Source organism: Crocodylus siamensis, chromosome 1 (genome assembly GCF_052110815.1).
Source record: "Crocodylus siamensis isolate JL-2025a chromosome 1, ASM5211081v1, whole genome shotgun sequence".
Classification (NCBI taxonomy): domain Eukaryota; kingdom Metazoa; phylum Chordata; order Crocodylia; family Crocodylidae; genus Crocodylus; species Crocodylus siamensis.
The window spans coordinates 314,708,254-314,734,034 of NC_143395.1; the positions used below are offsets into that span (position 1 = coordinate 314,708,254).

General features: G+C 41.0%; 1 protein-coding gene across 2 annotated transcripts; it reads right to left on the bottom strand.

Annotated features, from left to right (window-relative positions):
- Positions 1-50: 50 nt before the first annotated feature.
- Positions 51-21,810, bottom strand: ERCC5 (ERCC excision repair 5, endonuclease). 2 transcript variants are annotated; one of them, XM_090022456.1, is made up of 16 exons: positions 21,704-21,810; positions 21,002-21,128; positions 19,248-19,423; positions 18,568-18,683; positions 18,380-18,472; positions 17,658-17,718; positions 15,254-15,397; positions 13,748-13,955; positions 12,523-13,458; positions 10,239-10,501; positions 9,643-9,762; positions 7,567-7,780; positions 5,933-6,077; positions 2,852-3,054; positions 2,133-2,215; positions 51-711 (listed from the first exon to the last, which is right to left on the bottom strand). In XM_090022456.1, the coding sequence occupies exons 2-16, from the start codon at positions 21,087-21,089 to the stop codon at positions 136-138; spliced, it is 3,426 nt and encodes a 1,141-aa protein (XP_089878582.1). In that variant the 5' UTR covers positions 21,090-21,128; positions 21,704-21,810; the 3' UTR covers positions 51-135. The 2 variants fall into 2 exon arrangements, 1 of the variants encoding a protein (XP_089878582.1); XR_016438533.1 differs by lacking the exons at positions 51-711; positions 2,133-2,215 and adding an exon at positions 3,598-3,705 and having other exon boundaries at positions 2,916-3,054.
- Between the last annotated feature and the right edge of the window lie 3,971 nt (positions 21,811-25,781).

The following is a 25,781-nucleotide window of genomic DNA, read 5'->3' on the forward strand; positions in this document are numbered from 1 at the left end:
TCTCCTATTCTTGTCACAGAGTTAATATAATATAAAAACAAAAACTAACAGAAGATAATTTAGGTTTATTTTTTCCAGCAGAAAATTCATTAGATATTTAAAGTCAGACATGATCATAAAACAACATATACATGGTTAGCACTTGGCCTTTTTTCTTCCTCTCACACACTGCAATTTTCTTTTTTTGTCTTCAAACACAGATTTGGCAGTCACCATGACTATGTTTTCTTCTTTTCCATCCTCACCACTTGAACTACTGTTCTCTTCCTCTTTACTATGCTTTGGTTTTGCAGCATTTTTCTTCATGTTTGACTCCTTACCAGTTTTCTTTCTTTTGTTCTTACTTACAACCTCATTTTCTAATTCCTCCACTGAAGACCCACTGGATGATTCTGAGAGTTGTACATTCCCAACAAAACCACCTCCATAGAAATTCTCCTCTTTGGATTTTGAAACTTTTTTCCTTTTTCCATTTTTGCTTTGCACTGTGGTACCTTGATCATTTGTGCATTGTATAGGCATCTTTTCTTTTCTTTTCTCAGGTTGTTTTAGTTTTCCTTCCATAACCGCAGTAGCCTTTTGAACTTCCTCCTCCTGTTCTTCTTTTTCCTTTCTTTGCATACAAGTCACAGCTCTACAAAGTCTCTGGCTCCTAATAGCCCTTTTTTCATGTTGTGCTAGCCTGAAGAATGAATCAATTCGAAGTTGAGTCTACGAAAACAAAACAATTAAAAAGATAAAGTTTTAACTCTTCAGTGATAGGCATTACCAACCCCATTATATAAACACCTAGCTGAAATTTCTGCATAATCAAATACAATATTAAGTCACAAGTAGTAAGATTCTAAAGAGTAAGAACTATCACAGTATAGTCTAAAAAATGTAAATGGGCAAGGACTCTAAATTCCCTTTAAATTTTATAAATACTAGGTGTGTTTACATGTACTATTAATGTGACTGAATAAACTCTGGTGTAGATTGCGCTGGATTTTATTGTTCCCAGGTGCCGCATTTACATGTGTACCTGGGACTGCAGCACATTGAGCTGGGTCAGAGCAGCCCCCAGCTGATAAGCCTGCCAGCCTTGAGCTGCTCTGACCCAGTTCAACATGCTGCGGAGGGGCTGACAGGGGCATGAAGGTGCTCCAGGGTGGACCTAGCCAGGAAGCAGCTCCCTCAGTGAAGCACCCTCATGCCCCAGCCAGTTCCGTCAGTATCTGTATATGCAGTACGGCACACTAAATAATGTCATCGTAGGATAATCTTGTGTTTACCAGTACTAATCTACAGTGGTATTTTACTGGTGCCTAAGAGGGCCACATGCTGTGACTTTACTGAAGAGCTAATTAGACAACTCGCGTAGATGCGCCGACTGTGTTCATTCTTATGACAATACACTGAATGATATTAACAATGATTTAATATAAGTAGAGTTCTCATATATTCTCAAGAACACAGTTTCAAATGAAGCGGTATTAATACAACAAGATTCCTTTACTGAATTGTGCTCTACATTTGTACAAAACCAGGACAAACTGTTACCACTTGATCAAGTTACTTTAATACTCACTGCTGTATTTTAAGGGTTAACTGCAGTATTTCTTAGGAAAAAGTCACAATTACAAATCATTAAAAATGTCTGAATAGATTTAAAAGTGATCAGTACATTTGAGATACATTCATGGATCTGCTATCCTCCTGAAACAGATGACACATGTATGTAAAACACATAAATTTTGTACAGGGAACTTGTGAACTGAAACAAAAGAAACAGATTCTTAAAGATTATTTACTATTTTACAGCCTTAAAATTATACCAGATGCCTCACATTTCACACAAATTGTACAACATAAACAATAGCCAAGAGATGGCACCATAAGTGCTCTTTATTTTAAACTGCGACTTGTATCTACTTTTAACTGTAACAATATAAAAATGGACTCTTTTTTCTGCTGACTTACAAATCATAAAAACCCATGGGTCTTATGGAATGCAGGAGGTGCATTAGCAGAATTTGACCCAGAGGCTGGCAAATAATGCACTTCTGGTTAAGGCTTTATTGGCTATTTTTAAAATACTGCCACTTTCAACTAGCTAAAGCAAAATAAAATGCACCACTAATATGGATTACCTGTTGTGAGTTCAGCTGTTTTACTACGGGCAACAAGACTTCATCTGTCTTTGTTTTAGTCCAGCCAAAATGATTCTGGCAGAATGTGCAGGCAGTTAAGGTTCAACAAAAAAAAATGGTAACATTTCTTACAAAGGCTAAACATGCAAAATGAAACTTCCTTGTGTAACAAAGCACTGGGAACAGAGCTATCAAAAAGATTTTGTGCTGTAAGCATAAAGATTAATATTAAAAGGCTGATGGATCCATGTCCTACTTAGCTATTTGCAATATTATCCAAAATGTCTTCAGAATAGGTTTTTTCCTATTACCGAGCATCTCAAGCTAATGAAAAAGTTTTCTGGTTATGTACACAATATTGTTATAAAACATATGAACCATAAAAACCCTAATATTTATATGTACATAAAATCAGAGGCTTCACTTTTTTAAGACAGAAAATTAGCTATAATCTGCATATTACTGCAAGGGATGCTAAGTAAACATTGAATGCATCACTGATTCTCCTTCCAGTTTTCAGCTGGGAGGTAAAATCCTTTTCACATCACCTCCACAAGTAAATTTCACAGGCTGGAAGGTCACACCTCACACAAATGAGACAAAAGCAAATTTGATTCTCCATTACTGACTTTGCTAACTAGTCTGACACATTTTTTGTTTTGTGTTTTTTTAATCAAACCAACTTTTCCACAGTTTGTCAGAGGTGACAGTTAAAAGATATTCTCTGATTTCTTCTACATCAGGCCTTCCCCAGATAAATGATCCTTTTCTTTCATCCACCACAGGTTTCCAATAAGCTTCTGCGACTGCTGGATTTGGGAAGCCAGAAAAAAGCTGCAGCAGCCGTAATTTTTTCTTTACTTTGGTATCATGTGGATTGGGTCTTATTTTCTTGTTCTTCTGAGCTTCAGTCCACCACTCACTGAAAGTATAGGAGGAGAGAGATATTCAAGTCTATTTAAAATGCAATTAGAATGCCAAGAGTAATCAAGCTCATTTCAGTTTGTGCCTGCCAAGAACACCTTGGACACTACCTATTTCCAGACAAATAAAGGTATGATATAACAACACAGGACAAAAAGACAGCAGCATGCCACAAGTGGGTCAAGGCGGTCTTTGATCATTAACCGATTCAGACAAATACATTCAACCAGATTCCTGACACTATAACAGAAATAGCACAATAACAAAAATGGTTCAAGAATTTTAACTATATGGAAGGGTAATGGGCTAACAGGGTGGCTTAGGAAGACAGTGTTCTGCATGCAAAAGATTTTTGAATGACTTTTGAAGCAAAATCTGACTCCTCTCCCTGCTCTCTAATTAATACGTCATGATTATACTTACTTGAGGTTTGACCACTTCTAAGCAGACCTCCATAAGTTTTTATAAATTTGGCTCTGGCATAATGTACTATGGATTTATAAATAAATTTATTAGAAAATGTGGAAGTCATCCTACTTACTAATTTAATTCCTTCTAGTAACATCTCTGCTTATCACCGATGGGTTAAACCATTCAGTGCAAATGCTTTGAAGGAAATGCTGATCCCTGCCCTCATACCAGAAGACTTCTAAAAGTTGGAAGGAAAATTACATATATAATATGAACAGCTGAAAATGCAATCTAATCATAAGTGTACATATGTTACATATAGAAAATTAAGATTACAAAAATCAAGCATTCAAAAATTAGTTAATGTCCAAATTAAAGCTTCCTGCATACTATTAAGCTAAGCCCTTTGTGCATATGCTTAAAAATGTAAATTATTTGAGTATCAGTTACTTGAACAGAACCCCCCCTTCACTGAGCAATCAAGATGGATGGTGCTGAGTGAATGAAGAACTACTCAACATTTCTTGCTATATAAGTTATCATTCAATGTGTGGCCCCTTGCAATTAGTTGCACACCATCCAAAACCTGCAATACAATTTCTTGATAGGTTTTAATAGAAACACTTTTTAAAAATACCAACAAGCTTACTCTAACAATGCTGGGGAAGGCAGGAAGGCTTAATTATCCCTGTTTTATAGCTGAAGAACTTAGTTGAGGAACTGATGCACAGAGAGATTTAAATTAAGATTGTCAAAAGTGTCAGCTAATTCTGAATGCCCAAGCTGGTACACTTAAGATCTGATTTTTCAGAGTACTCTGCACGTTCAATGCTACAAAAATGTTCCATATATAGCTCCCTACAGCTTCAGTTGCAGGTGCCTGATAATTCTGCAAGTGTGACTCAAATGACTTCAAAATGAGCACCTAGGAAATGATGGACAGACTATGACTATTTTGTTTTCAATTACTTGTTCAGTATCCCATTGGAACTATGTGAAATGGAGATGAACAGAATTCAATTCACTTGGACAATGCTCAGCTGCCTAAAGTAAAAAACTATCTTCTCTCCCCGTAGTTCCCTGCTTCATTCACTACACATTCCAATTCAGCAACAAAACAGTATACAGCTTATGGAGTGCTTCATTATGTAACCCTGATTCATTCCCAAAGCACAACCCACCCTAAGGGCTGAGAGAGGCAGAGGCTCTGTAGAAAAAATAGCACATGCTTATGTTATTAATGACTGTGTATTGATGCATCTGCACAACAGGGTCACAATTAAGGCTGCATAGTCAACCCTAAGTCTAGCTTTGTCTAACTTTTGAGAGCCTGACCTGATCGATAACCTAATGTTCTTTTAAAGCAGATTTTTTACAGAAAAATATGAATACAGAAATTCTACTATGTGGAACCACACTGACCACCTGACAGAGTCATCAACAAGAACAGAAAACTTACATCCAAAACACAGACCTTAACTCTTGAACTACGTGACTGACACCAGCAACAAGCTATTATATCTACATTAAATAGGGACTAGGAAGGAAGAAGAACCACCCTTCACCAGTAGCTTCTGAAGCAACAGCTGACAAAATGCAGATTCAGGAATTCTATTTTAGCCTCTGAAATAGAATGGGTCTTACTGGCTACTGACTCTTCGTCACACCTCCATTTAATCCGTCTTCCCAGGTTCAAATTTACTTGTCCTTCCCTAGTCTGTCTGTCTCTCTTTCAGGCAGTCTATTCCCCGTTCTTCAGTCTCCTTTCTCTACTAACAAGTTATCACACACCTTTTTTAAACTCAGGGGGACACAATCTGTTTCGTTCAGAGTCCAGATCGGAAATGAACCCTTGAAACAGTTTTATTTATATTTTTGAAAAAAGAAGGCATTTTACTGTTACACAACAATATCATCTTACTTACACAATTTGAACTAGAGATCATATTTCTAACATGTAATCCTATTTTTTTTAGTAATCTGTCCTGCTTACCTATATTCACATCTTTCTTTATATGTACAACTCCTACCCCTGGACTGCAAGGGTTAAGCAGAAAAGGGTGGGGTCACTCCAAGCCCAGGAAAACCAGACCCAGGGTGCTGAGATGAACTATGAGGATAACAGGTTGAACTACAGCCCCCAGGCTTCTTTGAGGGCTAGCAGGAAGGGAAGTGGGAAAGTGGAGCTGCAGTGTGGAGCTCCTTGTGACACTGGAGTTGGGGTTTTAAACTGTACTATTGAAAGGGATAATTCGGTTATCAGGTTTCCATACTGGGTTACAGCTAGCTGTTCCAATGACTATGGGTGTAAATAAATCCAACTTGTTTGTACCCTCTTGTTAAATCAAGACAGTGGGGACAGTGAGTTAATTATTGCCATAAACCTGCACCCCCTCACAAGAAGGATTACATATGCTAATGCAGAGTATAATCATCATAGAAAGTAAGGCAAAAAGACATCATACGTGAATTTTAAGAGAGGCTCCATTCCATGCCCAGGAAATTCATTTAAAATCTCCATTGCTGTTACACAGCCAACATTTGGGATCCCTTCAGTGTAATCGCTTCCAAGCAGGTAGGCCAAATTAATTAGCCTGCTTCGATCTAACCCTGTAGGACAGATTGTATAAACCAGATATTACACTCTGAATGTAAGTTTTAGTTTCCCACAGACAACAAGAGCACCTTAACTGAACAACAGGGAAAAGAACAAGCTTGGAAGGAACACTGACTCGAGGTCACCACCTGCTCTACCATATACTGAAACAGTGCAAACACATTACTGGTGATGCAAATATCAGCAGTGGCATTCAAGTTCTGTATATAAAATGATTATGAAATTTAGCTTAACAGCACATTCAAACTATTTCAAAGCCTAAATCTTGTCCTTGTTAAAACAAGTTTCTAAACTCTCTGCAGTAGGAATTTTGCCCAAATAAAGGCTGAGCAAAGGCTGGAATTAAGCAGAAATCCTTTAATACTGCAGTCACTCACCCTACCCCAACCAGAAGACCCATAGCCTGCAGGCCAATGTTTCACACCCAGGTCTAACACATTAAGTGACACTAAGAGGAAATATTTAATAAATTTAGCTATCTGCTGCAATGAACCCATCTTTTAGCTAAACCAGTATTTTTTTTTTCAATCATTGCTCCTACATCAGCCATTAAAAAAACAAACAAACAAAAAAACCCACACGCTTATCCCTATTTAATTAGTAATAAAAGACCTTTCTACAAAGTGAGTTAACCCACTAGATTCCCTCATAACAGAGCATTTCTCCATATGTTCAAAATAAACCACTACTTACACAGGCTTAAACAAACTGAATTAAAAGGACATATAGACTGCATCCAGACAAGTGCGGACATTAAAGTTCCCTGGGGAATGCCCATGCCACGTGCACATTGGTGCTTGGTAAGCTAACCCGGGGGCCGTAGGTGAGGTTGGGACCAGCACCATGCTGGCCCCAGCAGCCTTACCTGGGGCTGCAACAACAGTGATCCTGCTGGGCAGAGTGTGGCTGGCAGCCACAACATGGCTCCAGGCAGCCTGGCTCTGCTTTTCAGTAGCACGCGCTGCCTGTAGGTGTGCTGCTCTTTTTTTTTTTTTCCTTCTACACAGGTTTTTTTGACTCCTGAATATAAAAAATACCCTCAAAAATGGAGCAGTGGGAAAAAAAATGGAGTAGCATACACACAGGCAGCGAGCCCTTGCAGTGCGGAGAGCACCTGACTGTGTGGTATATGGAGCTGCAAATGTGTTTGCAGCACCACATACCACCTGGCCATATTCATCTGGAGGCACGCATAGTCTTTTTTGTTTTCTCACAAAAAGTTATATTGACCTTTATGAGATCTCAGCCATGTATTTCATACACGTAGCCAGGATTACTATCATAATTAGGTCACTCCCCTTGCTGAAGACACAAAAAATGCTATAAATTCAAAGAGATTATTTAACACTAGACTCAACACTGAATAATGATGCTACCTGTGCTTCTGAACTGTTTCCAGAAAAGTCATAATTGTAACAGTTTAACAGATCCAAGCTATTTATCAAAACAAATGTATCCAGCACACAAAATACTTGGGCTTACCTAGTTGATTTTGAAAGTCCACATACTGATAATATTCTACATACTTGTTTTGACTGAAGAAATTTTTATAAACATGACGTGCCCCAAACAGCCAAATATCACTGTCATCGGTGATTGTTCCAGAAGTTTGATCGGTAAGGTCCAAAACAGCACACTGAGCCTCTGCCTCCATTGGAGCTTCTATGTAAGGAATGCCAAACAGACGAAGAAGTTCCTAAAGGTAAGAAAGGTATTAATACTTCAACTTGAAAGGACAGCTTAACCTTTCCTGCTTTGCATTTGGAAAAAGTATTGATACATTACAAAACTTTATTTTCATTGTGACCACTTAAGTCATGATTTTGAGAGAGTTTTGATTTCTACACGCTCAGGCCCAAATATCCACAAAACATGGACAAAGTCTAAGTCTGCAGTAAGCAAGGCCTAGAGCTAATACTTTAAAAGCAAAACAAAAAATCAAATCATATCAGCTACCAGCAAGACTTCACATGATCATAATTTTTTTTAAATAATAATGAACAGAGAGAGCTTGTAAATCTTGTAGGGTAAATGCAAGTGCAATTACTATGTTTTAAACTTCAGCTAATCACTTCTTGCTTTTTTCAAAAAACAGTATACTTCACCAGCACAGTGTTTAAAATGTATCAATTCAGACAGCATTAGACACAACCTGCAGTTGCTTCATTGTATAAAAGATTTTCATTTTCATTTATGGTGCATCTACGTATCAGTTGCCTATTGGATTGGTACTGATAAAAGCGGAAATGACATTATTGGCTATTGGCTTTTTTGGACCATTGTAGCTGATAATGTTTACCGATAATTATGCCTTCTGGCCAGGGTCCTGGACACCTAGGTTCCCTCTCCCCTGTGGGGCCAGGGTCTCCGGATGCCTGGGTTCCTTCAGGAAAGCTGGGTTTCCTCTTGCAGGCAGGCAACATTTTAGCTTGCAAGGGGTCCTGCTTGGGGCTGCTGGGAGCAAGATGGAGGAGGCGCCACGTGCGTGTGTGTGGCTGCATGCATGTACATGGCCAGGAATGCAGCCAGGCAGCGTAGAGAACAGCTCCCTCCAGGTAAGTCTATGGACGGGAAGGGGCATGAGGGAGAGAACGGGTGTGTGGGGGTTGTGGACTGAGGCCTGCATGATGAGGGAGGGAGTGGGGCAGGGGCTGGGAGTGAAGCCCAACCAGGGCAGTGCATGGGACCCAGGGCCAGGGCAAGAAATAGGACAGAACCACAGGCAGCTCAATCAGGAGGTATGGGGGAGGAGAGGGGGCAGCAGCTCCCCACCACTGTGCATACCCCCTGGGGGAGGCATGGGGAGGTATGTGCCCCCCTACATTTGTGTGCAGGGCAGATGCAGGCTGCCCACTGTGGGCTTGGGGCTCTCTACTCTCCTCTTTCCCTCGGGAATCCCATACCAGCTGCATGCCCCCTGCCCGCCCAGGTGAGCAGGGGTGCACGGCCAACGTGAGGCTCCCAGGTCAAAGGCAGCAGAACAGAGCGCCAAGCCCACAGTGGGCAGCCCACATCCGCCCTCGCCCCACTCAGCTCTGTTCCACTTAAAAGCATCCCCGTGCTTAAAAATGGTGGTGGCAGCGCTTGAACTAAAGCTCATTCAATGAGCTTTAGTTCAAGTGCCCCCACCGCCATTTTAAGTGATGGGATGCTGATACATGTGACACAAGAGGCTGCTGAAGTGTACCCCACAAAAAATAAATAAATAAATGGGGAAAAAAAAAAAAGGTTCATTTATGTTAGTAAATCAGTTATCAGATTGGCATTGGCTGATATTGTTGGTTAATAATCAGCTATCAGTATCAGCCAAGAAAATCTTTATTGGCGCACCCCTAATTTTCATGCATTTTGAATCTCAGATAAAAAAAAAAATAAAAAAAAACAAAACTGTGCCTGTTTCAGTAGTCTACCAAGTAGGCTGAATGAAACAGTGACATATAATTATATAAAATGTTTTTTTATAAAAACTTTATGAAAAATACCTCACAATGTTTGACCTTCCAAGCAGTGCAAGTGAATTTTTTTTCTAAATGTACCAGTGCCCTCAACAAACATTACCTGACTTTCCAAGAACATCTGTCCTGTTACGGTAGCAGCAATGCGCTCCTGCTGTTGTTTTTCAGCCTGAAGCATGTTTTGTTCAACAGAAAGGTTGTTTTCCAGGATCTCCAATTCTTCCTGCATAATACAATGAAACAAGAGTTGGGACATGCCACTACTAGAGTGCCTTAAATGCCTAAATGTACATAATTCTTTCAGACGTAATTACCCTAGGAGTCAGTGCTCCAATAACTCACACATGCTTCTAGGTTTTCTTAGCTCCTTAGTGAAACACATCATAAAAATGTGAACAGGCTTGTGAGTAGTGCTTATCACATTTATTTCACCTGCAATTATAGGTTCTCTATTTGAAAGCTACATAATATATTAGGCCTGATTTTTAAAAATAGAATATTTTTCAAAGAAAAATCAGGTGCAATATGCTATGTAGCTTTCAGAAAGACAAATGGATACAAAATAGAAGCCAGTAATACATATGGTGGTGCATAACAGATTGGCTGCAGTTTCCATTCAGTAGTTTCCTGCAGAAAGAAAACATTTCCTGAAGCTTATTTTAGTATTTGTTCAGTACAACCCAACAAAAGAATCCTTACCAAACTAATATCTTGCCATTCATCCACTGCATCTTCCGCATATTTTTTAGTTTCAGGAAGCTGAGAAATAGACAACTGCACTTCTTCAGAATCTTTCTGCACGTTCTCCATGGCACCATCTTCCTCATTGTTGTTCTCTTTTACAGAAGCTGGTTCATCAGCTAGCTTCCCACTATATTCAATAGAAGCGTGCAGGGTTCTTAATGTAGCACCTTGACATTCAGCATCTTTACTGTTTTCACTGTCCACTTCAATAAAGCTATCTGCAAAAGAAAAAAAAAGAAGTTTGATTTCTTCCTCACAGAGGAGGGCAGGACTCTATGACATGCACACAAATTCTAGAGGTACATTTGTTTTTATTTCCCTCAAATCCAGATCTATGCTCCAGAGTGCTACTAGGCAGCCCTACACGTTAGACAGGGTTTGGGTTTTTCTCTAGCAGTATTTTCTCACGGTTTCTGCAAGTACCTTTACTTTTTGCCTCCCTTCCAAGAACGTTATGCCCTGTGCAAACAGAATTAAACATTATCTGTCAGAACTAGCTTACACTGATAGCAATGAATTTTGTAATTTTGCTTGAATGCTTATGTAGATCAATTGAGAATTTCTCTTTGAAGTATCTGTATTGGTCTTTTTGCCCGTTCAATTCAGCATTCAATTTTTAATACTGCTGTTTTGAATTGTTGATGAATGTGTTTTTTTCCCTACATTTAGTAGAGAGTCTTCAGGTTTAATGGTGACATAAGTATAAAAGTAGTACAGCTATTAAACTAAACAAAAAATCTGTGTTGTTTCAGGAAACCTGAAGCTATTAAGAGGGCATATATAACATTAAACGGCCTTTACATTAAAGCAGTTTTTGATTATTTTGGAATAGGGGAAAGAGAAAGTGGGGGTTGGGAGGGAATATGTATCCATGAGTACGTGTATGTGTTCACACACATATATACAGGTGGTTTTCCCCTTCAGTTCCCTTCTGGTACGACATTAAATGGATTCAGGATACATAGGCTCTGATGAAATAATTCCATCAGAAACCCTTAAGATATATCTTTATAGTCCAGATATAATGAAATCACAGTGAGAGCAGCAGATTCTGATTCATGTGATAACATCAATCTTACCATCTCACACCTGCTAGCATCTCTGGGGTGTTTTACTGAAGTTGGTTCAAATGCAGAAGAAACTATTCATTACTTCATATATGAAGCTGTGTTTTTTCAGTTGGGCAATGGTATTGTGCCAGTATGTAACAGCAGCATACAGAAGAGAAAAATTAGCACACAAAATGGCAGTTTGAAATCTATTATTATGTAGAAAAAATAAGACAGCTCAAAAATAAGTGTTGACTAAAATATCCCTACCATGAAGAAAGATCTGAAGTATCTGATCATATTATGAATTTACTAGATTTACTTTAGGGGAAAGAAAAATAGAAGCATATTTCCCCCTTCACTTACACAAGAGAAAGGGAACAATTTATTAGTTACACCTGATTAGTTCAGCATGTACAAAGAGAAGAGTAGCTCCAAAACAAGCCATACACTTGCCACTGAACCTCAGCGTGTTACGTATGAAAAAGCAACAACTGCCTTCCAGATTCCACCTAAAACTCAGTTTCCAAAGTAGCTGAGCTTATACTTCCTTGCTCTCCTGTCACATAATTCTCTCACCCCTGCAGGGAGGGAGCCAGGTGCAGCAGACAGGTGAGCCCATGGTGTCATCACTCTCAGAAGCACTGTGACTCATGGGGTGAAAACAACTAAGTGGCTGCTCACCAATATATCATTTTCCTAATTTTTTTAAAGCACGATCTAGACAAACTGGAAAAGAACCTATGAAATACCCACTACTGAGAGAGACTGACAACCATTCTTAAGAAAAATGAGTTAGATAAGAAGAAATAACTGGATCAATACCTCTCACTTCATATTAGCGAGTGAATATTTTTTCTCCTTAAAATTAACATATAAAATTCGCATATAAAAAAAAAAAAATCGCCTGGCACACAAAAACAGGGTTTTCCTGTTTACAAGAGGCTACACATTTACTATTATCCAAGAGATATTAGCAAATATTTATTAAAAAAAAAAACCAAAAAAAACCCACAAGGCATTATGTAACAGATATTTTAAAGCATGTTCATTATACTAAAAGATCATAACCTTTTCAGGGCAGGGACTTTGTTTTCTTACATACCTGTTCAGTACTTAACACAGTGGGGCCCTAATTCTAACTGGAACCTTGACCACTATGCCAAAACTAGTATTTAAACAACACATACCATCAGAATCACTTTCTTCAGGTTGCAATTTTCCTTCATCTTTTTCCTCCTTTGACCTTGATACCTCTGGGATAAGTTTCAGTTCATGCTGTACCTCAGATAGATTCTTCACTGCTTGTGGAATCATCTTGTGTAAATCTTCAGATTCCCCACTTTTGGAAAAGTCTATATTTTCCAAATTAGTTGTAGCTACTGACATAGTCTGTATTTGGAAACCTACTGGTTTCTGTAAGCAAAGGTTCACACTCTCATCTTGCAAGGAACTTACACCCATTTTTGAAGCGTGTTCTATTTCTTTTTTTTCATTTATTCTAGTATTTTTGGAGGAGTCATTTTTAACATCAGTTGTGCTCATGCCTTTGGCTGCAATCTGATTCTTCTCTAACCCATGACTTCTTTGGTCTACTTCATTACCTGGCAGAATTACTGTATTTGCTGAATGAACTGTAGGTAAAGGTAGCAGTTCACTCCCTTCCTTTACTTTAGAAATCTCATCTTCCTCATCTGAACTACTAATAAGAAGTTCCTTCACCTCTGACCTTTCCATTTGTGCTCCATCACCACTAGTGGGAATAACTGTTCTTGAATCATCACCACCATCGCTCAGAGCTTTCTGAATAGCATGGAGTGTCCTTGGCGATATACTGCCTTCATCTGTTTTAGAACAGAGATAGGTTTGGGACACATTTAGCTGCCTTTTATTTTCTTCCTCTGGCTCCTCTTCTGAACTGCTTTCGAGTATAGCTGCCTGGATTGCAAACAAAGTTCGGGGAGAAGGTGGTGCTGCGACTCCAATGCTCTCCTTCTCTAACTTCTCACATGAAGATGGCTTTACATCAGTTTGCATTTCTTTAAATATTTTATTAGGTTCAGTACGTGAAGAATGCCCAGAAGGAGTTTCTAAGTCTTTACTAGCATCTTCCTTTGTTTGAATACCTGAAAATGAAAACAAAGACTGCTATAGTTTCATAGATAACCTTTTTAAAAAAATAAGGACGTTAAATATAGTAAGCTAATGTCAACAAGCCAGTCTTGTACAATCCTATTTTGATGCAATTAATGGTGACCGTTACAGCTTACTCTACATAAAGTATTAAGTATACATTCCTGAGGAACAAGCTCTGATCTCATACGCTTGAAATTTTCCCACAGCCCAACCAGCAAAAACATCAAAGACAGCATTTTTCACACAGAGGTTTCAAGAAGTTAATTAACATTGTAAAACCTTTGATCAGGATGTAGTGAGAAGTATCTTCAGAGACTACTCTCTTAGTTTCCACTTCTTTCACAAAGCCCCCTTCATTTTCATATTGGGTTTGGATTTCACCCGAGTGCTGCTGACTCATCTCTTTTTCCACATGTTCTATGTGCCGATTGAGGCTGCTTTTTTTGAGCAAGCCTTTAAGTTGGTACTGTGAGAAGTCAGTGGACTCCTTAAGAAGATGAGATTAAAAATTAAAATCACATACATATAAATACAATGCAACCAATCCATTTTTGAGCAAGCCTGTTTGTTGCATTCTGGGACAGAGTTGCAAAACACTGTTGTTGTTTTTCATCACTTTCCAGCACATCCTGCTGCTGACTGCAGCATACCCGACTAATAATGATATTCTTGTGTTAATTTAATTCAATACAAAACTGACAAATATTATTTGACAAGAAAGGTTTAGACCATTGCTCAAATGCACTGAGGGAGCTTTTACATGACCAGAAAAAAAAGCATTTGCCAAAAGACAGTCCCAAGCTCAAAAGCAAATATGAAAGAAAAAGTGGGTTATTTCAAGCAGTTGCCTATTATGGCAGACAGTGCTGCGAGTTTCAACGTAAGCTGCCTTGTAAAACAACACCTATTGTGCTTTAAAATAATCCTGGACTCCGAAACTGGATTCTAACAATGGCCCTATAGGCCACATCCAGATGAGTGTGGACATTTGGTTCCCTAGGGACAACTAGCAGCAGAGCACCTTGTGCTGCTGCTAGCTGGCCTTGGGGAACACCTGTGCCATGTGTGCTCTTAAGCGCAGCAGGTTACCCCAGCTGGGGTAGGGGAGGCTGGGGCCAGCACTGAGCTAGCCTCAGCAGCCTTACATGGGACCTGGGGGCCTCCTGGGGTTGCATCAGCAGTGATCCTTCTGCTCAGAGCCTGGCCAGCAGCTGTAGAACAGCTCCGGCAGGCCAGGCTCCAGTTCTGAGCTGTTCACGTTGCCCCCACATGCACAGCTCTGCTTTTTTTTTTGCACGGGTTTTTTTGACCTGTGGGTATCCAGGGGTCAAAAAACACAAACAAACAAAAAAATCCCTCTTGTTTGGATGCAGCCACAGGGTTCAATATTGTTTGTGTCTCAACTTATGCATCACGTTCACCTGCTTTATGAATATGGAGGTAGTTTCCAAACTGCCAGCTCTACAGGCAACCTGGAAGCATGGAAGTTAACCAGTGCTCTATCTTTGCCAGTAAGAAGTTTCTAAAAATAGTAATTCATCAAATAACCCTGGTAATGATGCACAAACCACAATAAAATCTGTCTACTCTTGCAAAACTGTCTTGGCTCTACAATTTTAGAAGTGAATGGGTGACTCTGAAATAAAAGGGAGCAGATCTGTTGGAAACCATTACCCTTTTATGGCTCTAGGAATAAGGGGTACTTTATATAAGATACTAATGCATTGCTCATCTGCACTAATGGCTAGTTTCTATCCTAATGGAGTATAAAAATTAAACTTTTACCTCAGGCATTGCCTCAAATAGCGTTCTTCTTCGCTTTGTAAACTCCTTCATGTCAGTTAAAATTTCATGTTTTACTTCTGGTGGCAGGGTGCTGAAGTCTTCTGATTCAATATCTACAGAATGAGGATTTGCGAAGAATTCTTCCTATTAGAAGTAAAATTACAAGACGCATATACTCATTTCACCATGACAACTCACATATACAGTGTTATTCAAAAGCAAATGCAGTGACACATACAGTAGTTAGGTCTATCAAAGCAAAAGTTAACATGAAAGCCCAACTGTTATCATATATATCAAATTATATTAGGACGGGAAACTTCTTGATAGTCTTGATAGACTTTTAACCTGACAAAGGCAAATACTGAAATTATTTGATATTGTACACAGATATAGAGGGAAAATTTTTGAGTCAAGATTTCTGTAAAAAAACAACATATATTTGGTATATATTCCAAAAAACAATCTTTCATGTACAGTGATTCTGATTTTCATGTCTTCAGGAAAATCCTTTTCTTCTTTTGGATTCTGGGAGACTATTTAGTATGTTTGACTAAAAAGGATGATCTGATTAGCACTGTTATCTTTGGTTACTGGATGGAAGAAAACTTTTAATAATTGCATTCAGAAATACACTTTGCTGACATGAGGCAATTCTTTTTTTGTTTGTATTCTTCTATTGTTTCCTATACAAGAACGGAGATGAAAGGAAGCATGGGATCTGTTTGTGAAAAATAAAAAATGTAAGTAAGTTTTTCAACATAAGTTTATATATGATCAATTAAAAGCATAGCTGTTGAATATGTTGTATTATATATAAAAAACATTTACTTTAAAAATAAAATATCATTCTTGTCTTTTTTCTTCACAAGTCCAGGGAAACTAGTTGGAACAGTTTCCCAGTCCTGGAAATCTTTTATTGCCACAATGTTTCTAACTCTTTCAAAGGTTGCATAACATTAGAGCTATAAGAAATACTTATAGCCAATTGCTTTTAAAAAATTGTGCTGTTAATACAAGTTAATTATGTGAAACTACTAAAATTCTGTGAAGTTTCTATGAATATTAGGTTTATGAAAACATTAACTACATTGGACACACACAGCACCTATACATGTGCTCCAGGGAGAGAAGCATTTTAATTACAGCAGTTCTTGGGAGCTGCTTTAATTAAAAGACTCCCACAGCATCTTGTATATTCAGCATCCTGCATTTCAGAAAGGCAGTGGGGGCATGTTAACTAAAGTTCATTCAATGGAACTTTAACTAAAGTGCTCCCATTGCCTTTTTGACATGCCGAGTCCCACATTTCAAAAAAGGGGGCTTTAACTAAAGCTCAATCGACAAGCTTAAAGCACCCCCGCTGCCATTTTAAATGCGGGGATGCTAAATACATGAGATGCTGCAGCATGATGGAGCTTTCTGATTAGAACAGTTCATTTAACAATTCATCAAGTTTGCTCTCATGAATGCTAAATCAGAATGCATTGGAGCAAATGTAAAAGTGCTCACAATTCCAATCCTGAAAACAGAAACCTATGCCCAGATGAAGCTACACTGCTTACACTGAGCACATAAGTACAGCTGTATGTACAAGAACATAGGTAAACCCCACACTGGAAGCATCTACATATGCATTAATACACTTTTCTTAATGCGTATTAAATTTAGTACCTCCAGTGTAAGGTACTAAATAAATGTACATTAGGCTGCACTAATGCATAGTAGCAAACGCACATCATTTTTAGGTGATGTTTAATGCACAGTAGCCTATTTTCTGCAAATCAGTGTAACAGCACTTTTTTATGTGCCGCTTTAATGCACAGTAAAATAGGCTAGTCCTCATTAAACATGTGCAGACACAACCACTCTGTCCTAAATGCTTGAAAGTCTAGACTAGCATACGCAGCATACAGGGAGAACGGAAGGGCATGAAAATTATTCAAAGCGGGAAAGGAAAGAGGAATTGTTTGAAGGGATGGATTTTAAAAGTGATTTGAAAGTCAGACAGGCAACATCTGCTTATGGGAGAAAGGAAATTAAGACTAAAGGAAAACAATCAGGTGAAAACATTTGAAATTAAGACTGGAAGAATTCCAGTATCTTCACATAATTTATTTGCTGAAAAACAGACACCAAAAATACAAATATTTAAGTTTCTTCCAGGTTGTATAACATTACCTTTTTTTAAAGCTCATGAAACATATAAAATCTGGGCACACTAAGTCTGTAGTTCTCCACTAATATAATATGTATTTCAACATTTTCTGGTTAGCGAAATGCAAAATTTTAATCATTCATTCCTTAGACAGACAATGCTATTTGGGTATTAGTAAATTAAGTGGAACAGATCTCAATCATTTTGAACTTTTTCACAAGTACAAGGCCATTAAAATGTAGTTACCTGCAATATTTGTTTTTGACTCATTCTTTCTTCCCACTCTTTTTCATCTTCCTCCTCCGAACTAAAATTACAGAAGGAAGGAAAGAAAATGACAAATAAGGAAGGCGTATTGTTTTTCCTCCATAGGAACAAATCCAATTTTTGAAGATAAGCAGAGGAGCCTTACCCTACAGTCTGCTTGCAAACAGAAATATAATATATTATCTCAGTTGAAGCCAATAATAATAAAAAAAAAAAGGACAGGAACAGAATAAGATCGTGATCATCATAACAGAGAAAATGACATATCTTTCAGTCAAATAAGAACCAGGTCAACTGTGACCTAAAAAAAAAAAAAAGATCTAACAGGGGCTTCATACTACTCCTTTAAAAAATATCTAAAACAAAATTCAGCCATATAAAGAACACCTCACTTCTGCTAGTTATATTAACAAAGAAGGAGCTGAAAACTGGATAGGCATGGAGACTGAACCAACCCTTTCATCAACAGAGGTCACTTCAAACCAAGCGGAGGCAAATTTAAAATAAGCTTTCCTGTACTGCCTATATCAGTTACTCTCCCATAGATAACACTAGAGACTGAATTCTTCAGTTTATTAGCCCAACCACTTTCATGAGCATTAAATTATAGCACGCATACTTAAAACTTTAAAATGATTTCAAAATCTTTGAATAGTGGGTTTTACTGTAGTAGACAGAGCTAAACTTCAGAGTTTGCTTACCTATTCTTTTCTTCTTCTGGTAAGGAAGGTAGAGCATACATATCATCAATTTCTTCTCTTCGAACTTGTGTAATACTTGGCAATGCTTCATTGCTTAAGAAAAAGTTTAAGCCATGATTAATGCTTAAACAAAAACCTTACAAATCATGAAGAAATAACAAGGGGTGGGGAACTATTTCTGCTCTTGCCTTTTGCCTGTTAAAGCAGTTTTGATAGCTTGTCTTTTCAGAAGAGTTTTCAAGAGCTTGTCTGCAGTTTTCTTCGAATCACTGACTGCTATATCCTTTCTTTGTCTTCGTTTAGCCTGCAAGTGAGAACCATATAAATGAGAACCGCAGTGTTTCATTAAAATCATGTTCCTTGTTAACTGAAGATACTCCTCCAACGAATTATTCTGTAAACAAAGGTGGCATGGAAGACATATTTCCTTTTAAATAGTTTCATTTTTCTTGCATTAATGGACACATGTTTCATATCATGCTTTCATAAATGCTAGAAGCTAAATTATTCATTTATAGTTATACATCCTAACTCTACAGCCTTTATGAAGGCAAAATCCCCACTTCGAACTCAGAAGCTGCTAAACTTTTCTCCTCTCCCACATGGTCAGTCTGCTAAAACAGCAATATACCTTTGGACCCTACAGACTCCCAAAGGTCCTTCCCTTGGGCTGCAATGCAGGCTGGATGACAGTGCCACAGGCCAGAGATTGAGCATAACTAAAGGGGAGAACTTAATTTAGTATCTCACATTGGTGTAGGAGACGGCACCTCCTCTTGAAAATTTCTTACAACAAATTTCCATCCTGTTTTTCATATAAGCATATATTTTACAAAGATGACATAAAACTATTTTAAAAAGTACAAACCAAGGTTTGCCTCTTCAGTAATGGTGCTTCTCCATCAAAAACAAAGACAGGACGAATTCGAAAAAACAACAGTTTGCAAAGTCGATGGAACAAAGTGAGAAGGTGAGCATTTTGTACGGGATTCCCATGACGATCCCTGGATCCTTTTACTGCTTGGTTCAACCAAATACTAATATCTGAAAGGATGGTTAAGAGAAAACAAAAGTGCCATCTTACAGGCTCATTTAATTGATGTTGACCACTCTATGCTCTTGATTTATTTAGATCTAAATCCTGTCTACTGCTCCAAGATCAAATAACTAGATTTATGTGAATGCCAGATTATCCAAGGCTCTGTAAAGCTGGGAAGGAAATTCTTAGCATTGCCCACACCAAGGAGTAGCAATGAAGGCGCAATGCAGCCAAAATTACCACTTCTATTGTTCGTGCAAATAAATGAAGTCTAACAGCTTTCATTCACATTAGCAAGGAACTTTGAATTGATTTTCCACTTATTTGCCTGTTTTAGTCCAAGCAAGTTTCAACATTGTCTACATCAATGCATTTATGTAACACAGAATCCTACCAGCTGTCATTTACGTGAGGGATTTATGACATGAGACGTCTCAAATCTAAAAACCAAGAACAGACAGTTATCATTATCCCACAGTACCTTCATTTATAACTAATAATCCTTAAAGATAATCCACCAAGGTAACTATGGATTATTAATTAGTTCCAGTGACACACACACTAAAAATAAAATGCTCAGAATGCTGACAAGAGTTTTAATTCTGAAAAAACACATCCTCATTTTCTGCAGCTTTTCCAATGTTCTTATTATTTCTCAGTCCAGATTCCTGCTCTATGCAACTTCTGTCATAAACAAAACTGTTACCTTTTGGCTCATGTTTGAAAAGGTCAACAATTATGCTTTGTACCAAGAATGCCTACCTTACCGGCATGCTCCACACTGGATCCAGACTGCAGAACTCCTTACGGGCCATATCCAGACCTCAAGGAGCCTTTCAGTCTAGATCTGGACCCAGCAGTAGGACAAATGGTGGTGGCATCAACAGTGCAGGGGTAATGCAGCTGTCACTCATCTCCCCACAACATGCAGGATCCGTGCCCTGGATTTCTGCACCCAGATGTGCAGGATGTAGTCTCTCACATAACTGAAACATTTAACTCTGCAAAATTTACCGAACAAGCTTGTTAAAGCACCCTTTGCTAGTTAATTTTTCTACTCATAAAACTTCAGTAAGCCAAGATGAGAGCAGCATCATACCTGCTTTGAATTATTTTACTGGACTTAAATGAGGGCACATTTTCTTCTTCTCAGAACAGGACAGATAAACCCACATCTTATAACAAGACAAATGCACCAGTAACAATAAATGACTCTTGAGCTGATTCAAAATGCATGTTAAATCCTAAAAACAGAAATCTGGAGGCCATTTAATAGAGGCTGACAAGACTGTCACGAAAGTTTACCAGCTTAGAGGTAAAATCTATTTGACCTTGATGACAATCATTGCGGCGGGGGGGGGGGGGGGGGGAAAGAGAGGTTTATATGCACATATACAAATGTATTTTGGGTCTCCATACAAAACAAAATATGTATGTCTGTATGTACATACAGTCACCTGTCAAAACAATACATACATCTGTCATGATTTAATATTAAACAGAAAACAACAGCAAATCAAATGAACTGCTTAAAATATTGCTCTTTACAACCTACGTATATCAACACTGGGCTTTAAGGATACCAACAGCAAGAATTTTTCCTTCCAGTGTTTCTGGGTTTATTGGTCTTCCTGCACACTCCAGCAGTTTCCAAAGTCCTTGGACTCCCATTGCTCTTCCTTAGTTTTTTTCTTTTCAGAGATGGAATCTCTGGGAAATGATGGAATATATTTACTTCACAGTCAGAAAAAGCCTGCTTATGAACTTGGATGTTTGCTATTGACGAGGGAGCCACAGGCACCGCCCCTGGATCAAAACTGTGTAGACCTTAAATGCTGGAGTCGGCAAGTGAGAGAGGAAGAGTGGGGAAAAAAACCCTGTTCAGACCCAGCTCACTCTCCCTTGCAGCATCCACTTACTGCAGTAGTGACACTGGGCAAGACAGAGCTGCACTCTGACCAAGCAATGGCAGGTCTGATGCTCTGATGACAGACATGCCTGTTCGTAAACAGGAAGAGGGCATAAAAAGCTTCTGGGAGGAGGAAAGAGAGCCATGCCAGATTACTGGGGGCTACTGGGAATCAGCCAGGGATGACTCAAGATCTTTCTGGGGTTATAATCGAATAGGAAAATACACTCCAACATCCCCCCCCCCCATGCCCACTCCTACTGTTTCCTCACCTCTACCTCCTATGTCCACCCCCATGCCTACCCCTATCCCCACCCCCACGCCGGACGGTGCCTGGGACCCAATGCACAGCCCTGAAGAGCCAAATCTCACTCACCCCGGACAGCCCCCAAAGCTCCCAATCTCCACAGCAACCAAGCAAGCCCCACGGGGGCGTCGGGCCTGCAGGCAAGCTGGGAGCCCCGCCCCCACGGCCCCTCCCCCCTCCGCTCCACAACTCGACACCGCCCTAGCCCGCACCGCGCTTTACCCCGCCCCTGCCCCGTGGAATCCCGCCCACCGCGGGGTCACTGCGCTTGCGCTGGCCCGGCGGCGCCGCGCTGCCCACTGGGAAGTGTAGTCCCGAGGCTGAACCCCTCGCCTTTGCCTGCGTGCTCTGAGCACGCGTGCGGCCCGCTGGTGTCTGCCCGCCTCATTCTGCCCCCACCGGGTCTCCGTACAGCGAGGCATCGCGCGCCCTTCCACCTCCGTCCGGGGCATGGGGGTGAGGGGCTGACCACGCTGAGGGCACCCGATCTCTCCCTGCTGAGGAGGATTTGGACCGAGGCAGCCACGAGAGCGGGGCCCTTCCCAACACCAAGGCGAACCACAGAGTAAAAAACACATTTTATTCCATCCACAAAATTGTCAAAGTCTCCTTGCGGGGGGTTTTGACTACCGGACACCGCAACCCACAAACCCTCTTGCCGTCCTGGACAGGCCCTCAGGTACACACAGATACTGGGGCACGGGGCACGGGCTTTCGGATACGGTTGTAACAGCTCAGGGATGTTGGTTATAGCAGCATTGCTCCAAAGACGTAGGCAGACACAACTGTTGGGGTAGAGGTGTCAGCTTTTATTAGACCAACTAGATCGCTCCAAAAAGGAATTTAAAAAGCAAAGAAATGTGTTTGCAACTGTCTAGGTAGCCTAATAAAAGATACCACCTCTATCCCAGGAGTAACCGCTCAGGGGTGTTGGGGCAAGCGCTTCTGTTAGCCCCAATGGAAGGGGCTTCTTACGGACACCTGAAAAAATCCTTGGCTGGCACAAAGGTATCTCATTGGTTCCTTAGTCCGGGTTCCTTAGTCCCAGTTCCTTTTTCAAAGCTAATCGATCCCTAATAAAAGCTTGTTATTCATGAATTACACATTCCAAAGAGCGAGAATTTCATCAGCTATGTATGTTTACTAATTAATATCTAAAATAATGTCCTGCATGAAGTAGAGAGCCCTCAATGAGGATTAGATTAGGATGGGATTGTGTGACAAAATACTTACTGATTAGGATGGGATTACAGGGCAAAATACCCCAGACTCCAGGTCAATGCCACCAGGGGATTCCCGAAGAGCCCTGAGTGAAGAAGTCCTGCCCAGCCCAAAGCATGGTTTGGCAATGCCAGGCTGCTAACTGATAGCCTCCCCATGCCCACTGTACTAAGTATAGGGGCTGGAATAAGGAACTGGTTTTGGGGCTGGGATTATGGCTGGAAATCCTTTTTAGGCCACCTCACACCATATCTCTGAGCCTCCAGGGGACTGTCCCAGAGAACTCTGACCAGAGCCTTGCCTGGCCCCAAATCCCAATTGGGCCTTGCCAGGCTGCCAGGTGATAGCCCCCTATGTCCACCGTACTAAGTATATTAAGGGCTCATTAAGGAATTAGTTTTGGGGTTGGGATTACAGCTGGAAATCCTGCTTCAGCCACCCCACAGCATGCCTCTGTGGCACCGGGGGACTTTCAGGGACATTTCTGATCAAAGTCTTGCCTGACCCAAAGCATAGGTTTGTTATGCCAGGCTGCAAACTGGTAGCCCTCCATGCCTGCGTACTCATAAACAGATGGGCCCAAATAAGGAACTGTCTTCTGGGCTTGGATTACAGGTGGAAATCCTTCTTGGGCCACCGCATACCATACCTCTGTGCCAGCAGGGGATTCTCATGGACATCACTGACCAGGGTATTGCCTGGCCCAAAGCACAGTTTGTTCATGCCAGGCTGCCACCTGATAGCCCCCCATGCCCACTGTACTAAGTAACTGGGCTCAAATAAGGAAATGGCTTTTGGGCAGGGATGATGGCTGGAAATCCTTGCTGGGTCACCCCACACCATGCCTTTATGGCACTGGGGGACTCTCCTGGACATCCCTGACCACAGTCTTGCCCACCCCGAAGCATGGTTTAGCCCTGCCAGGCTGCCAATTTACTCCACAGGCCCATTTGGTACTGACATTGCTACCAATAAGGATCTGCATTTAGGCTGGGATTATGGGGCAAAACCATCTTAGAATCATCCCACAACATGACCCTGTTGCCAAGGGATCCTTCCGAAGATATTTGGGCAGGTCCCTGCTTGACCCGAATCTCGTTTTTTGAGTGTGAGCCTGCCAGTTGACACCCAGCCTGTAAGACTTGTATGTTGCTGTTCCGTCAGGCACTGAACAGCAGAGGCAGGTCCTGTCAGACCAACCTGGTGGCCTTCTATGACTAGGTCACAAGATCCTTGGACGCAGGTGTCACGGTGGACGTGGTCTTTCTGGACTTTAGGAAGGCCTTCGACACTTGTCTCTCACCCTATTCTTGTTAAAAAAATTAGGAGATTGTGGTATTGATGTCTACACAGTCAGATGGGTCATCAGTTGGCTGGAGGGCTGCACCCAGAGAGTGGTGGTGGATGGGTCATTTTCAACCCAACCCATTTTTAGATAAATATTCTCTGCCAGCAAAATGGGGTCTGAAGCTGAAGTGCTCTGGGTCAAGATACAAGGGGGCCATGGGGAGAGCTATTTAACGGTGGGGGCTTACTACAGATCCCCCCCAACCAAGGGAAGGAGCTGGACCGGGAATTTTCGGGCCAGCTTGCAGAGGCCCTTAAGGCAAGGGATGTAGTTGTCATGGGTGACGTCAATTACCTGGACATGTGCTGGGAGGAACAGTCAGCCAGGTTGGACCGTTCCAGGAAGTTCCTAGCCGAGATACAGGACCTCCACTTAATTCAGGAGGTGCACAGTCCCACCAGAGGAAATGCCCTGTTGGACCTGGTCCTGGCCACAGGCGATGACCTGGTACGGGGCCTCCAGGTCCTTGACCACCTGGGTGATAGTGATCATCGCTTGCTGGAATTCACCATCCAGCGCAGGGTGTCAAGGGCCTGCAGCAAGGTGGTAGCCCTAGACTTCAAGAGGGCCAACTTCAACAAGTTGAAGAGATTAGTGGGAGAGGCACTGGGGTTCTCAAGGGCAGGGGAACTCAGTACCCAAGATGAGTGGTCATTCCTTAAGGAGATGATACTCAGGGTCCAAGGGGTGACCATCCCAACAAAAAGCAAGGGGAGCAGGAGTGCCCGAAAGCCCCCCTGGCTCACTAAGGGCGTCCGGGAATGCCTGATTGCCAAAAAGGCGGCGTACACCCGGTGGAAGGGGCGGTGCTATCTCCAAAGAGGAGTCTGCTCTGGCCTGTAGGGGGGCTGTCAGGAAAGCTAAGGTGGACATAGAGCTAGGACTTGCATCCAAAAATCAAAAATAAAAAGTCCTTTTTCAAATATATAGGGAGGATGAAGAAAGCACCGGGAAATGTGGGGCCCCTGCAAGATCCTCTGGGCAATCTGGTTGCGCCAGAGGAGAAAGCAGACCTCTTTAACCAATTCTTCACCTACGTTTTCTTGGGCAGGGACCAGGACTTCCCCACCGTGATGCATGACGGACTTGAGGGGAACACCTCCACACCTCAGGTTGGGGAGGACCGGGTTAGAGAGCTTCTGGAGGGGCTGGACGTGTTCAAATCAATGAGTTCAGATGCTCTCCACCCCAGGGTGTTGAGGGAGCTAGCAGGGCTTATTGCAGGGCCCTTGGCATGGCTTTACAAGTGCTCATGGTGCTTGGGCCAGGTGCCGGATGATTGGAAGGTAGCCAATGTGGTCCCCATCTTTAAAAAAGGGAGGAGGGCGGACCCAGGCAACTATAGGCCCATCAGTCTTACCTCAGTCCTAAGGAAACTCTTTGAAAAGATCATCATGGAGCACGTCTGTGATGCACTGGACTCAGAGATGATGCTCAAAGGCAACCAGCACGGTTTCATTAGGGGCAGGTCATGTCAGACCACCGTGATTGCCTTTTATGATCAGGTCACAAAAGCCTTGGATGCAGGTGTTGCTGTGGATGTAGTCTTTCTGGACTTCAGCAAGGCCTTTGACACCA

Bases quoted from the DNA above. Each gene is read 5' to 3' on its own strand.
- ERCC5 (XM_090022456.1), bottom strand. From the start codon at position 21,089: ATGGGAGTCCAAGGACTTTGGAAACTGCTGGAGTGTGCAGGAAGACCA. The intron at 18,473-18,567 runs GCAAGAGCAGAA...CTTTTTCTTAAG, and splicing joins ACTGCTTTAACAGGCAAAAG to CAATGAAGCATTGCCAAGTA. The intron at 10,502-12,522 runs GTATGTGTTGTT...TTTCTTTTGCAG, and splicing joins TGAAGAAAGTGATTCTGATG to ATAGCTTTATTGAAGTGGAC.